This window comes from Dama dama, chromosome 24 (genome assembly GCF_033118175.1).
Source record: "Dama dama isolate Ldn47 chromosome 24, ASM3311817v1, whole genome shotgun sequence".
Lineage (NCBI taxonomy): Eukaryota > Metazoa > Chordata > Mammalia > Artiodactyla > Cervidae > Dama > Dama dama.
In genome coordinates this window covers 20,539,029-20,552,468 of record NC_083704.1, presented here as the reverse complement: position 1 = coordinate 20,552,468, position 13,440 = coordinate 20,539,029, and the positions used below count along the sequence as shown (strand labels likewise).

Genomic DNA, 13,440 nt, shown 5'->3' with positions numbered 1-13,440 from the left:
CCATTCCTGTCCCTACGACCCCACACGTACTTCCCGCCCTCTGGGCAGACGGCCCTCTTGAGTCCAGGCATGACTACCCTCAGGTTGTTCCTGGCTTCTGCTCAGTCGGGACCGGGGTTCCTGGGCTGGGAAACCCACAGCCCCTCCTCACTCCAGCCTGCCCGTGGTTTCTAGGAAGGCAGCATCTGCCAGCCAGGGGTGTTTGACTCGCCTGGTGTTCGGCAAACCCAGGAAGACGTGGCCTGAGGCCAGCTGAGTGGTGTCTGACCACATGCCCACCTGTGTGTGCTCTGGCGGCTGAACTGTCCACCCCCGTGGCTGGGCTTGGCAGCTGAGGAAGGGCTTCACACCACAACCTCCAAAGACAGACAGAGGGGCTCTGTGTGGGCAGAAAGTGGCTGCGTGCACATCAGCTGGATGGGGGACCACAAGGAGGGTCCTCAGGGCTCAAAGTCCCGGATGTCCCGACCAGCACCCCCTTTTCCTGCCCTCACCCATGGCCGGCTGAAGAGGACTATATGAGAAGGAGGGTGAGCTCTGGAGCCAGACCATCCAGGCTGTGTCTCAGCTCCACCGGCCATGAACTTAGCCAAGTCACTTAACCACTTGGACCTCAACTGTCCAACTTCAAAAGAGGGAGAAGCCTCTTATCTCTCTAGCAAGGCTACCATGAGGACTGGAGGAGTTAATTCCTGTAAAGTGTTGGGGGCAGTGCTTGTGTGTTACTGAGGTTGGGCCACCGCCAGGTGCGGTATTAAGTATATTACGTGGATGATCCTGCATGCAGAAACCACACAGGGTCAGAGGTGTCATCTGATGGAGGCCAGGCTCCCCCAGAGACAGAACGCAGCCAAGAACTCGGAGCGAAAGCAATCGATCCGTGAGCTAATTCAAAAACACAAGCAAGGATTGGGGAAGGGAGACAGGGAGGGCCGGCAATGAGCTCTGTGGGCAACCGTGGCTCAATCCTGGTAGGGGGCTCTGAGAGACACATGGAACACGCACCACAGAGCCACCCCAGCCAGGGAACTGGGGCTTTTACAGACTGCCTCCCATCAGTCACAGGACGGCTGTTCCTGGAGGGAGCGTGGCCAGCTCTTCCAGTTTGCCCAAGACTGTAGGCTGTGGTCTGGGAAATGCCTCCCTCCCAGGCAGGAGGATAGGTCATGCTGTCTGGAGGACACTAATCCCTAGCCCTCAGCCTTTCACACACGGGCAGAGCAGGCTCGGGGCCCAGAGCAAGCCTGCATACAGGAGCTGATGATTAAGAGCTGCCACGTCCTCAAGGGCAGAAGGCAGGGACACCCGGTCCCATTTAGAGAGAAGTGAAATTCAAAGAGGCCAGCTAGTCTGCTCAGGATCACACAGTGGGACATGGCCAGTGGGCAGGGGGTTCAAACCCAGATATGTCTGGTGCCAAAGCCTGTGCCAACCACCAGGCCCCACGCTCCTCCCTCCGCAAAGCAGCCACGAGACACAGACTCAAGGAGCTGGAAGTATTGCGGGAGGCCAGCTGGTCCAGTGACAGAAGACAAATACCCACAGGCAGACAGATAACATCCAAGGGTTTGGGGGTGGATGTCAGACAACAGGGCTTCCCAGGTGGCTCAGTAGTAAAGAATCTGCCTGCAATGCAGGAGATGCAGGAGACACAGGGTAGAACCCTGGGTTCTAGGACATGGGTTCAATCCCTGGGTCTGGAAGACGCCCTGGAGGAGGAAATGACAACCCACTCCAGTATTCTTGCCTGGGAAATCCCATGGACAGAGTCTGGCAGGCTACAACAGTCCGTGGAATCAAAAAGAGTCAGACACGACTTAGTGACTGAGAATGCACACAATCACATCAGACAACAGGAGGTGTGGTCTTTGGCAGAAAGGGGAGCATGGCAACCTTTAAAGGGGCAGCAGTTACTCAGCTCAGGTTCATTTCTGCTGTGTGGGAACAGAGGCCCCACGTTATTAAACCATCCAGTGTTTCAGAGGAAGTGGGATTTTCATGAGAAATCTCAAAGTATTAAACTGGTCTGAGAATCTTCTAAAATACATTTCCAACCAACCTTGTATGGACCACACAGGGAGCATCAGCCCCTGGCTATCTGGTTATGATGTTGAACTTGACCCATGGCTCATCCAGTCACCCCAGCAGGTAAATTTAGGGCTAGTATTGATCTCTTCCCTCAACAGAGGTCCCTACAGGAATGGGACTGCCTTTGTGTGCATACATATCCACCCACTGTGTGCTTGAATTATTTTTTGTTTTTCTTTCTTTCTGGCCTCATTCCCTCACTCGTGTCTCCACAGCTGACATCCAGCTCTTAAGTCCCGGAGCAGCCACATCAGTTGTCAACAGGCCACTCAGTAAATATCTGATGTCTGCAGTCCCCCTGGTAAGCCCTGTGTCCTAACTGCCCAACCCCTTCCCAAAACTCCCAAAAACTCCAGGGTTAATTTCTGGCACAGCAGGGACCTCAGCTGGCCCTGTGGTTTCCTTCTCTCTCCAGGGTCCAAGCAGGTCCAGCATCATCCCTTTATTTCTCCCCTCTCTCATTCTCTCTCTCCTCCATCTCAACTCTCTTTTTTGAATTATGCAACCAGCTTGAATCCTTCTTGATTCAAGGATAAATGTTTAACTACCAGCTCTCCGGGAATAGGGAGGTGTCCTGATTGTAGAATTCCCGATTCTCAAGGTATAAATACTCCTGCCTGCACGCGTGCTAAGTCGCTTCAGTCATGTCCGACTCTGTGCGACCCTATGGACTACAGCCTGCCAGGCTCCTCTGTCCATGGGGTTCTCCAGGAGAGAATAGTGGAATGGGTTGCCTGCCTTCCTCCAGGGATCTTCCCAGCTCAGGGATTGAACTTGTGTCTCTTATGACTCCTCCATGGGCAAGCAGGTTCTTTACCACTAGCACCACCTGAGAAGCCCCATAAATACTCCTACCCTGGCCTGTTTCAAGCTACCAACAGGCACGAATGTGGAGTCAGCAAGAGACATGCAGTAACTCAACACTATACAGTATTTACTAGGTAGATGCAAAGAACCTCAAGAGCTCAGACAAGAGTAAAATGTAAAATAATCATGAAGTAATGAGTTCAGAGTATTTATTACCTTTGTTTCTAATATAACTTATTATATTGTTAGTATAATTTCAATTTTAATAACGTCTGTGTTTCACAACCGGGACATAAAATTCCTGAAATTCAAGAATGGAGCCTATACAAACTGGTTTTCAGCACACCACTGGATGAATGAACACAAGGCAGAAAAATAACAAAAAATGGGTGCTGGGTGGTCAAAAGGCAAGGACTAAAATAAAAAGTTAAGCATTAAAAAAAATGGTAAAAAAGCAAACAAACAAACAAAAGCAAAAGACAAGGGTTAGGGGGAGAGTCACTATCCACCCTCACGCAGGCTGTTCCAGTGTCTCAGTTCACCGAGAGTCCTCGCCTCCGCTGCGCCCCGCCCCGCCCTCCCAGGCCCCGCCCCACCCTCCCAGGCCCCGCCCCGCCCCCAGGCCCCGCCCCGCCCCTCCAGGCCCCGCCTACCTGCAGCAGGAAGTCGAAGAGCGCCAGGCGTGCCCACTCGGCGTGATGGATGCCCAGGCATGGGGCATGGCTGGGTCGGCCACAGCCACGTGCCAGCAGGGCCTGGTACTGCAGCCAGCCCAAGGCCAGAGAGTTCTGGTCGTCCTCCGGGTCACCCAGGTGCTGCACGTCGGGCGCCCACCAGATGACTGGCCGGGCGCCACCGTCCGTGTAGCGGTAGGGCAGCAGGGGGCTGTGGAAGCGCCTGGCCACCGCGGGCAGGCTCCGGCGCAGCCCCAGCACGCGGTCTACGTGGAAGGACAGGACCTCGGATAGGTCCCCGGGCCTCTTGATCAAGCCACAGAGACCCTGGGAGCAGAGCTGGCTGAGCCCAGGAGCTGCATCCTGAAGGGACCCCTCACTGGAGAAACCGACTAGCAGCACCTGCCCGTGGCCGGGCACCCGGGCTTTGCCCACCACCTCCCCCTGGGCCAGAAGCTGGAGGGTCTGCACGTCCTGCTCTGTGAGCCACGGGGGTACCTGCTCGCCGGTCCTGAAGCCACTGGACAGCCCGGGAGTCTCAGTGTCACACCAGACAGATCCTTGCAGCTCCCCAGCAGAGCCAGGCCACCAGTGAGCCTCTTTGGTGGGGGCAGGACCCTCCACTTGTTGGCCACCAGTCCAGGCTCTGTTCCAGACTCCTGGCAGACCCCTGCCTTCTGGAGGGGGCTGGAGGGTCAGTCCAGCAGTAGCTCTCCGAGTCTGTAAGGTTGAAATGTCATGCCCTGTGAGGGGGCCACCTGGGGTGCTTGTCTTACTCAGTGCCTCCGGGAGGGGACCATGGTGCCAGGGTGGGTCCAGGTCTTTGGCTCCTGGACCCCTGACCGCCTCCCCCTGCAGGAGCACAAAACGCCGGGTAGTGAGTCTCAGGTCTTCTGCAGGTACCAAAGTAATGTCATTCCCGATCCTCCCTGGATGGCTGCTCTCCTTCCCTGGGGACCGTCTGCTGCTGTCCACATGCCCTCTGTGGTCTTGCTCCTCCGCACACACCAGGATGGAGCTCCCGGGCAAGGCCCAGCTTCTCCTCAACCTTCTTGCCCGCTGCCTCCAGCTGGAGCTCAGAGCCTGCCGACTCTGGGGGGCAGGGACGTCAGCAACCCCCTGGGGCTCCATGGGGCCAGGGTCTGGGCCAGTGGCTGGGCGCTGTGGGGGCAAGCGGGTGACAGTCACCACAGACAGAGTCGTTAAGAGGCAGAATGCCATCGCCAGCCTCCTCTTGCCACGCAGCTTTCTCCAGAGCCAAGATGCCTGGGGGACGGGGGTAGGAAAAAAAAAAGCTTAGGACCTCAAAAACATCAGCCCTGACCCACAAAATAACGGGACAGTGAATGAAGAAACATCTTGGGTGAACAAGGAGGGAAAAGAGTGAAGCCTGGGCTGGGGGGCGGGGAGGCGTGACACCCAGCTGTCCTCAAGACTCGAGCGGGCAGGCATGCTCCTGCTTCCGCGCTCAGCCTGCTCTGTCTCCCAGGACAGGCCTGCAGGGAGACCAGGCTTCTCCTCGCTGAGTAGACTGCTGTTATGACTCAGATCTCCGGACACCATAAGAGCCTTTCCCCGTCTGTTCCCCACACTGAGTGCTGGCCCCTGTCTTCTCGTCTCCACATCTTCCCGCTCAGCGGACCTGCAGTGTCTCCCACAAACATGCCCTTCCCTTTCCAGGGCACACAGCCACCCGGCTGCAAATGGCCTTGCCCGGCCTCCCTGGCAGCCAAGTGTGACCCTGGGACTAAGTCCTTGCCCAGGGCCTGAAGCAGCCACTTTTACTCGCCCCATCTGTTCAAAAGGAGGTTGGCTGCCCCGGCTCGCCTCTGTGGGCCCACGTGTGGCCGAGTCAGCTCTGGACGGTTGGCAAAGGACATATCCTGGGGCAGTAGTTTTTCAACACGTGGTCTCGGGACCAGCAGTGTCAGCACCTCCAGGTGATTCTGATTCGTGGGCACCAAGGGGCCACCAGAAGGAAGGAGCTTGGGAGCTTGCGTGAGCCCATGGGGGCAGAACTGGCAAGGGTTGTTCAAGCCACTGTACTTTGGGGCTCCTGTAACCATCTCCATCCACACACACTCCAGCAGTCCAGGCACCTTGACCCTGGACCAGAGCTGATGGGGCCACGCAGGACCCTGACCTGTATGAGGCCAAATAGCCCCTCAGCCCCTACCCTGCCCCCAGGAACCAGAGCTTGTGACAGGTCAGCAAGGCTGGCTTTGTTCTGCTCATGAACTTGAGGTCAGGGGCACATGGCAGACCAGCTACCGATGACAGTAGTGACCATAGTCTACTGGGAGTGAGTCTGCAGGGAGAGAGAACAAACAGCCCCGAACCAGACACCAGATGCGAGGGAGCACCTGCCCAGCCACCAAAAGTTTCCGGTTCTGGTTCCGAGCCTGGCCGAGTTCTGTGTTCTTCTCTCACTGGGTGGATTTAGCCCAGTTCCATTACTTGAGATGCCATACATGTTTAGTCTTTGTTCTGCCATGATAGCTCATGGTATATTTTCTGTATTTATAATTTTTGAAGTCTTTCACTATGCTTTCAGTTACCTTTACTTTTTTCATGGTGCATATTTCTTATCACATTTAGGAAATTTTGAATTGAATCCTAATAATTGGACCCTTCATGACTCTATACCCTTAAATGTCCAGTTCTTTAAATGCCAGCTCTTAAATCCTAGTAAGAACAATCATAAAATTAGCATATTTGCTCTTCCCCATCCCCTACCATTCGATCATTATTCAATTTTAATCATGGTCCTGTGTGCTTAGTCACTCAGTCATGCCTGACTCTTTGAGACCCCATGGACTGTAGCCCACCAGGCTCCTCTGTGCATGGGATTCTTCAGGCAAGAATACTGGAGTGCGTTGCCATGCCCTCCTCCAGGGGATCTTCCCGACCCAGGGATTGAAACTAGGTCTCCAGCATTGCAGGCGGATTGTTTACTGTCTGAGCCACCAGGGAAACCCCTTAATCATTAATATTATCTTTTTTTTTTAGTATTATCTTTTTAAATGTTTGCCTTTGTACAATTACAAATGCTTACATTTCTACTATATTTTGTCAGCTTTAAATGACAGTCTTTGGCCCCCAGTTATTACTCATGAATAGCATGTTTATTCTTTCTCCCACCTTTTCCTTCATTCACCTTCCAAAGTTTTATATTTGTGTCATTTCTGTATTTGTTAGGATATAAAACATGTCCCTTTTACTCTATTACTCCAATATTCACATTTGTTTGGTCTTAGTTCTTCAGTTAGGTATACTCCGCATATTCCTGTCCCCTTTGCCCTAGTTTTTCATTAGTTCTTGGTTGATTGAAGTTAAAACTCCATAAATTTCTCAAGAAGTACTCATGGGAATAATAGTCTCTGGGTTCTTGCATGTTCAAAACTATTTTTCTATTGCATTCGTACCTGAAAGAAAGTTTGGCAAGATATAAAACACTGCTCAGTTACTGTCTTGGAATAGCTTGTAGGTCCTGCTCGACAGTTTTCTAACATCAGATGATGCTGTGGAGAAATCTAAGATTAGACTGGCTCCCTGCCTAGAAGCCCTAAGAATTCTTTCTTTTTCTTCCTTTTCTTCCCCCATTGTTTCCCCAGCTTTACTGAGGTATAACTAACAAAAAACAACAACTATGTATATTTAAATTGAACATGATGATTTGATACATGCGTAGACTGTGAAATGTTCACCATAGTTAACACATCCACTCCTTCACACAGACCTTTCCCTGTGTGTAGTAAGAACACTTAAGATCTACTGTTTTTGCAAATTTCAAGTAAACGATACAGTATTACTAAGTACAGTCACCATGCTGTACATTAGATCCTCAGAACTTATTTATTTTATAGCTGAAAGTCTTTTTTTTTTAAGAGTCTACATACAAGTGATACTACACAGTATTTGTCTTTCTCTGTCTGGATTATCTCACTTAGCTTAATGTCCTCCAGGTTTATCCATGTTTGTTGCAAATGGCAGGATTTCCTTCTTTCTTTAGTGGCTGAATAATATTGCGTTGTATGCATGTATGCATTTCCTGTATCCATTCATCCATTGAGAGATCTCTATCCATTCATCCATTGAGAGATACGTAGGTTATTTCCGTGTCTTAGCGATTGTGAATAATGCTGCAGTGAACATGGCAGTGCTGACATCTCTTCAAGATATGATTTCTTTTCCTTCAGGTATATCCTCAGCAGGGCTCCTCCAATTCTGGAGATCTTCCCTATCTGGGGCTCTAGGGGCCTCCTCTCTATGGAAGATGCTTTTGTGCCCTATGTTATGTTCCCCGGGACCCCGGCTGATGCCAGCTGCCCTCACAGTGGGCAGTCCCCCTGCACATTGCCAGCTTCCCACCTCAAGCCCCAGAATCATTCCCTGCTTTCTTGCCCACTATCAGGGAGGCGCAGAGGAAATTAACACCTTTGGGGACAACCCTCAACCAACAGGGGACAAAAGTCAATGGGTAGGGCTTCCCTGGTGGCGCAGTGATAAAGAATCCGCCTGCCCCTGCAGGAGACTGGTTCAACCCCTGGTCCGGGAAGATCCCACATGCTGTGGAGCAACTAAGCCTAATAGTTGCTAATGCACCACCAACTAATGCACCACAGCTATTAAGGCTGGGCTCTAGAGCTGGGGAACCACAAGTACTGAAGCCCGTGTACCCTAGAGCCCGTGCTCCTCAACAAGAGAAGCTACCACGATGAGGAGCCCACGGACCACAGCTAGAGAGAGCCTGGGCAGCAACAAAGACCCAGCACAGCCAAAAATAAATAGATTTTTTTAACACTAAAGTCAGTGGGTAAACACCCAGCCTCCATCCTTCAGAGAGACAATTCTGAGTGGCATTCTATACATTGCCACAGGATATGCCCCGAGGAATTGAGCCTCTATTCTATAAAACAGATGGTCCTTTTCTCCCTCTAAGATGCCTTTCTTTTTTTTTTTTTTAAGCTGATTAAGTTTTATTTTTCATTTATTTTTATTAGTTGGAGGCTAATTACTTTACAATATTGTAGTGGTTTTTGCCATACATTGACATGAGTCAGCCATGGATTTACATGTGTTCCCCATCCCGATCCCCCCTCCCACCTCCCTCCCCATTTGATCCCTCTGGGTCTTCCCAGTGCACCAGCCCTGAGCACTTGTCTCATGCATCCAACCTGGGCTGGTGATCTGTTTCACCCTTGATAGTATACTTGTTTCAGTGCTGTTCTCTCTGAACATCCCACCCTCGCCTTCTCCCACAGAGTCCCAAAGTCTGTTCTATACATCTGTGTCTCTTTTTCTGTTTTGCATATAGGATTATCATTAGATCTTTTTAAATTCTATATATATGCGTTAGTATACTGTATTGGTGTTTATCTCTCTGGCTTACTTCACTCTGTATAATGGGCTCCAGTTTCATCCATCTCATTAGAACTGATTCAAATGAATTCTTTTCAATGGCTGAGTAATATTCCATTGTGTATATGTACCACAGCTTCCTTATCCATTCGTCTGCTGATGGGCATCTAGGGTGCTTCCATGTCCTGGCTATTATAAACAGTGCTGCGATGAACATTGGGGTGCACGTGTCTCTTTCAGATCTAGTTTCCTCGGTGTGTATGCCCAGGAGAGGGGTTGCTGGGTTGTATGGCAGTTCTGTTTCCAGTTTTTTAAGGAATCTCCACACTGTTCTCCATAGTGGCTGTACTAGTTTGCATTCCCACCAACAGTGTAAGAGGGTTCCCTTTTCTTCACACCCTCTCCAACACTTATTGCTTGTAGACTTTTGGATAGCAGCCATCCTGACTGGCATGTAATGATACCTCGTTGTGGTTTTGATTTGCATTTTAAGATGCCGTTCTTTAGCGGATGATCCTTTTGAAGTGAGAGTCTAAATTGTCCATATTTATTAGATATGTTTTAATATGGCTTTTATTACTACTTAAAGAACACATATATGTGTAATATGCTTCCCAGGTGGGCCAGCGGTAAAGAATCCACCCGCCAATGCAGGAGCTGCAGGAGAGGTGGGTTAGATCCCTGGGTTGGGAAGATTCCCTGGAGGAAAAAATGGCAACCCAACTCCAGTATTCTGGCCTGGAAAATTCCATGGACAGCAGAGCCTGGGGGTCGCAAAAGATTTGGACACAACTGAAGTGACTGAACATACATGTGTGACACACACACAGAGAAGCACTGTGAAAACCTCACACCACGCAGCTGGCCCTCCATAATCACGGGCTCCACATCCCCAGATTCAACCAACTGCAGGTCCCATTACTGATGTTAACTTTTCAGTTGAATACGAGTTATTCTCTCCTTTAACCCTTAAAACAACGTAGGGAAATGAGAACAACTCAATTCCTATTTTACAGAGGAGAAAACTGAAAAGTCCAGAGTGCTCACTTGCCCAGAATCACAGGCTGGCCAGAACAACAGCATTTTTAATTGAAAGTAGGAGTGGCCACAGACAAAGAAGTCTGTTTGGGTTTCTTTTTCTCCCTTCTGAAAAAAAAAAAAAAAAAAAACAGGTTTTCAAGTTGGATTCATAGTCTAGATTCTCAAAGTTCTGGATGCCACTAGGGAAACAAAAATCATCTTTTGAAAATGTTTCAAGAAGACAGGCTGTTCTGATCCTTCTCTGGGCCTCACTCGGCCTCGGACAACCTGGGGAAAGTTGGCAATTGTGCAGTTGTGCAGAGAGAAAGGTTCAAAATGACTGTGAGCAGATGTACCCTACGGGGCCACCCAAGTAAAGCTTTGGGGGAAAAAATACCAGCTTTGATCAAACTGTAAAAACAGCCGCTGAGGAGAAATATTCAGCTGAATAATACAGAGCAACTCAGAGAAAGGAGTAAAGGGAATGATGCTTCATGTCCTAGAAAGTTAGCTGGTGGAACCTAACCGCCCCCACTTCTGCACGCGTGCCGGTGGAATCTGCTCCCCTCCCATCTAATCCATGATGGGAGACGTGCTCGTGATGCTGGCGGCAGGAGGGAAAGATGGTCCTACAGTTGCTCTGCATCTCCTCCCTCCTCAAATCCCACCTCCCACCCTTTCACCAAGACTCCCCCTGATTCCTCAGAGAAGATGCCCGTTTCCCCAGCAGCCACACCCGCTCACAGCTGCAGAGGAAGAGGGGTGGAGAAAAGAGGGGAGTCAGAAAAGCATTGGGGAAGACACATTTGAGTTCTAGATCAGCTTGTGGACCTTCTGGGCTGTGTTACAATGGGTAAGATACACAACCACTCTGCCCTATTTCCTCCGTCATAAAATGGGGGAGAATGAGATAATCCCTCCTTACACAGATTGACATGAGGAAAAGAAATGAGTCAAAATATATGAAGGACCCACTACATGGTTTGGTACGTTTACATGGTGGGATCGGGGTTTCTGTCCCTGCTTTCTGAACTCCCTCTATTTTTAAGGGATCTGAAAAATATCCAGCACCACTCCTTCCTGGAGTTTGGCATGTTGTAATGGGGACATTTGGGAGCACAGCTCAAGACAGAGACAGAAAGAGAAACTCTTTTCCTCATAAAGCCACAAGTGTAAGCTAGGAGAAGGCCACCTGGGCAGTGAGAAAGGCCTCGCCCTGCAGAAGCTCCATCCAGAGATAACCCAGGATGGGACAGGAAGGAATCACTTGGCTTTAAAGTGTGTGGGGAGCTGAGGAGAGAAAGGGTGGGAGCTAGGAAGGACACATGCACGAAGGCTAAAAGGAAACGACTGAGATCTGGGGTTCCCTAACAACTGTAAGGGGGCTTCCCTGGTGGCTCAGTGGTAAAGAATCCATCTGCCAATGCAGAAGATGCCAGAGACGTGGGTTCAATCCCTGGATTGGGAAGATCCCCTGGAGTAGGAAATGACAACCCACTCCCGTGTTCTTGCCTAGGAAATCCCATGGACACAGTACAGTCCATGGGATCACAGAAGAGTCAGACACGACTTAGTGACTAAACAACAACAGTAGGAAAGGGATCCAGGAGAGTAGTGAAGGGCCCAGCCCCTGAGGAGCTGTGCTGGGCTGGAGACAGGAGCCACCACCAAACTCCCCATCATCGCCTCCATGCAGCGGTGAGACGGCTCTTCAGCATGAAGTGAAAGACGGCATCATAGATGGAATCATTTGTTCCCTATTCTTCCTCCTCATCCTGCCACGGCTTCTCTGAAGGTGGGACATACTTCCCCACTGTCTTTGACTTGGCCGTGTGACTTGCTTCTGCCAGTGGAACGCAGGTGGACAAAACACAGGCCGCGTCCTGCTGCTGGCTTCACTTGTGCTTGCGTGGTGTTAGCAACCCTGCAGACGCGAGCTCCACCGCGACAGGAGCAGGTCCCAGGCGAGGCGCCGGAGCAGACCTGAGCCCAGCGCCCAGCCTGGACCCAACCCAGCCACACCCACCGGGCCCAGGGAACCCACAGCCCTGGAACCACGATAAGGGTGTACACTGTTGGGAACCATTGCGACTGTGGGCTGTTTGCTATGCAGCGTGATCACAGCGAGCCCTGACGCGTTCAGATCCTTGGGTGACTTCTTTTGGGCTCAGTGTGTGCCCTTGGTCAGAAAGCAGTAAAGTGGTTCAGGAATCAGGCACAGCGCCCTCCCCTTGACTAGTAAGGGCGCAGTGGTGTCACTACTGAGGCCTGGCCGGCTCTGACGATGATGATGGTACAGCCTGGTCACAGACACGTCCCATGACCAGTTTCCCCCCATGACATGGGCAGATGGCCTGGAGGACCCCTTCAGTCAAAGGAAAACTGAAGAGGCCTGTTGAGAAGAACTTTCAGGAAAAATTCCAACATATGCTGGTGGCCTTTGCACAGACAACAGTTTGAGAAACCAGAACATTTGGGAAAAAGGACTCTATTACAGTTTGTACTGAAACCACCAGCGGGAGACTCTTTCTCCTTTATAAAGGGCCACAGAGAAAGAAATGCCCTTCTACTTTGGGAAAACTCGCCAGGACTTGGCCTCACTTTGGGGCCCTGCTTATCCCGTCCCCAGACCACCTCCCAGAATGTCCTGCTGTGAACCCTGACATCCCAGGGCTGTCATAGGAACCGGCTGGCAGAGACGGAGGCAGAGCCATCTTTTCTCAACTCCCAGATGTCAAAAAAAGATGACAAAAACCTGGTCCTGTGCTGAACTGCTGTGGCGGATGGCATAACATGCAGGGCAGGGCCAGTGGGGAGAATATAGAGACTGTGTGGTCCTCTCCCCATCACAGCAGACAGAATCGCAAAGCACTTGTACAGTGCTTCTTGGTGGAGGTGTCCTGGGTGGGAGAAGGGGTGGAAAGAAGCCACGTGATGTACGTGTATGCGGGGAGGGGACGGATAAAAATCAGAGTTGGCTCTGGTTAGTTGCCACCAAAGGAGTGACAGCCCCCTCTGTCGTGTCCCCCAACCTCTGCCCTCTACTACACATCCCCCACTGGCTGATCGCTGGTTCACCGCGACTCAGACTCTGGCTGAGGCTGGCAGAGATTTTGCAATGTGGAATTTCTGTTCCATTTTTTAAAGATCAGCCAAATGATTTTCATAACAAAACCATGACTGGGGTAAGAGGGAATACATAAGCATATTTTCAGAGGGCTGGATTAAAACCACATGTTGATGCTGTGAGTAACACTGCGGGCTGGACCTGCTCAAATTCTGCTTCCCTTGGCTGAACTCAGAATCTAACCCCAGGAAGAGAGCTGGGCAGGCACAAGACGGGGGGCAAAGGCGACAGGCAGGGCTCACTGGACCCTCTAGGCACACAGCGGCCCTCTCCCAGGGGATCTCTGGGCCATGGAGGCTGGAAGTATTCGTTCCACTGTGGGCAGGACCCCAGGCTGCCTAGCTCCTAAGCCACCACCCCGCC

General features: G+C 51.1%; 1 protein-coding gene across 2 annotated transcripts in view; it reads right to left on the bottom strand.

Annotated features, from left to right (window-relative positions):
* The window catches only part of GASK1A (golgi associated kinase 1A), a 152,165-nt gene that overhangs the window by 16,059 nt on the left and 122,666 nt on the right, over nucleotides 1-13,440 (bottom strand). For both annotated transcript variants that reach the window (XM_061127899.1, XM_061127900.1), the window contains exon 2: nucleotides 3,549-4,835. In XM_061127899.1, coding sequence (XP_060983882.1) covers nucleotides 3,549-4,835 — 1,287 coding nt within the window. The remainder of the gene's footprint in view (nucleotides 1-3,548; nucleotides 4,836-13,440) is intronic.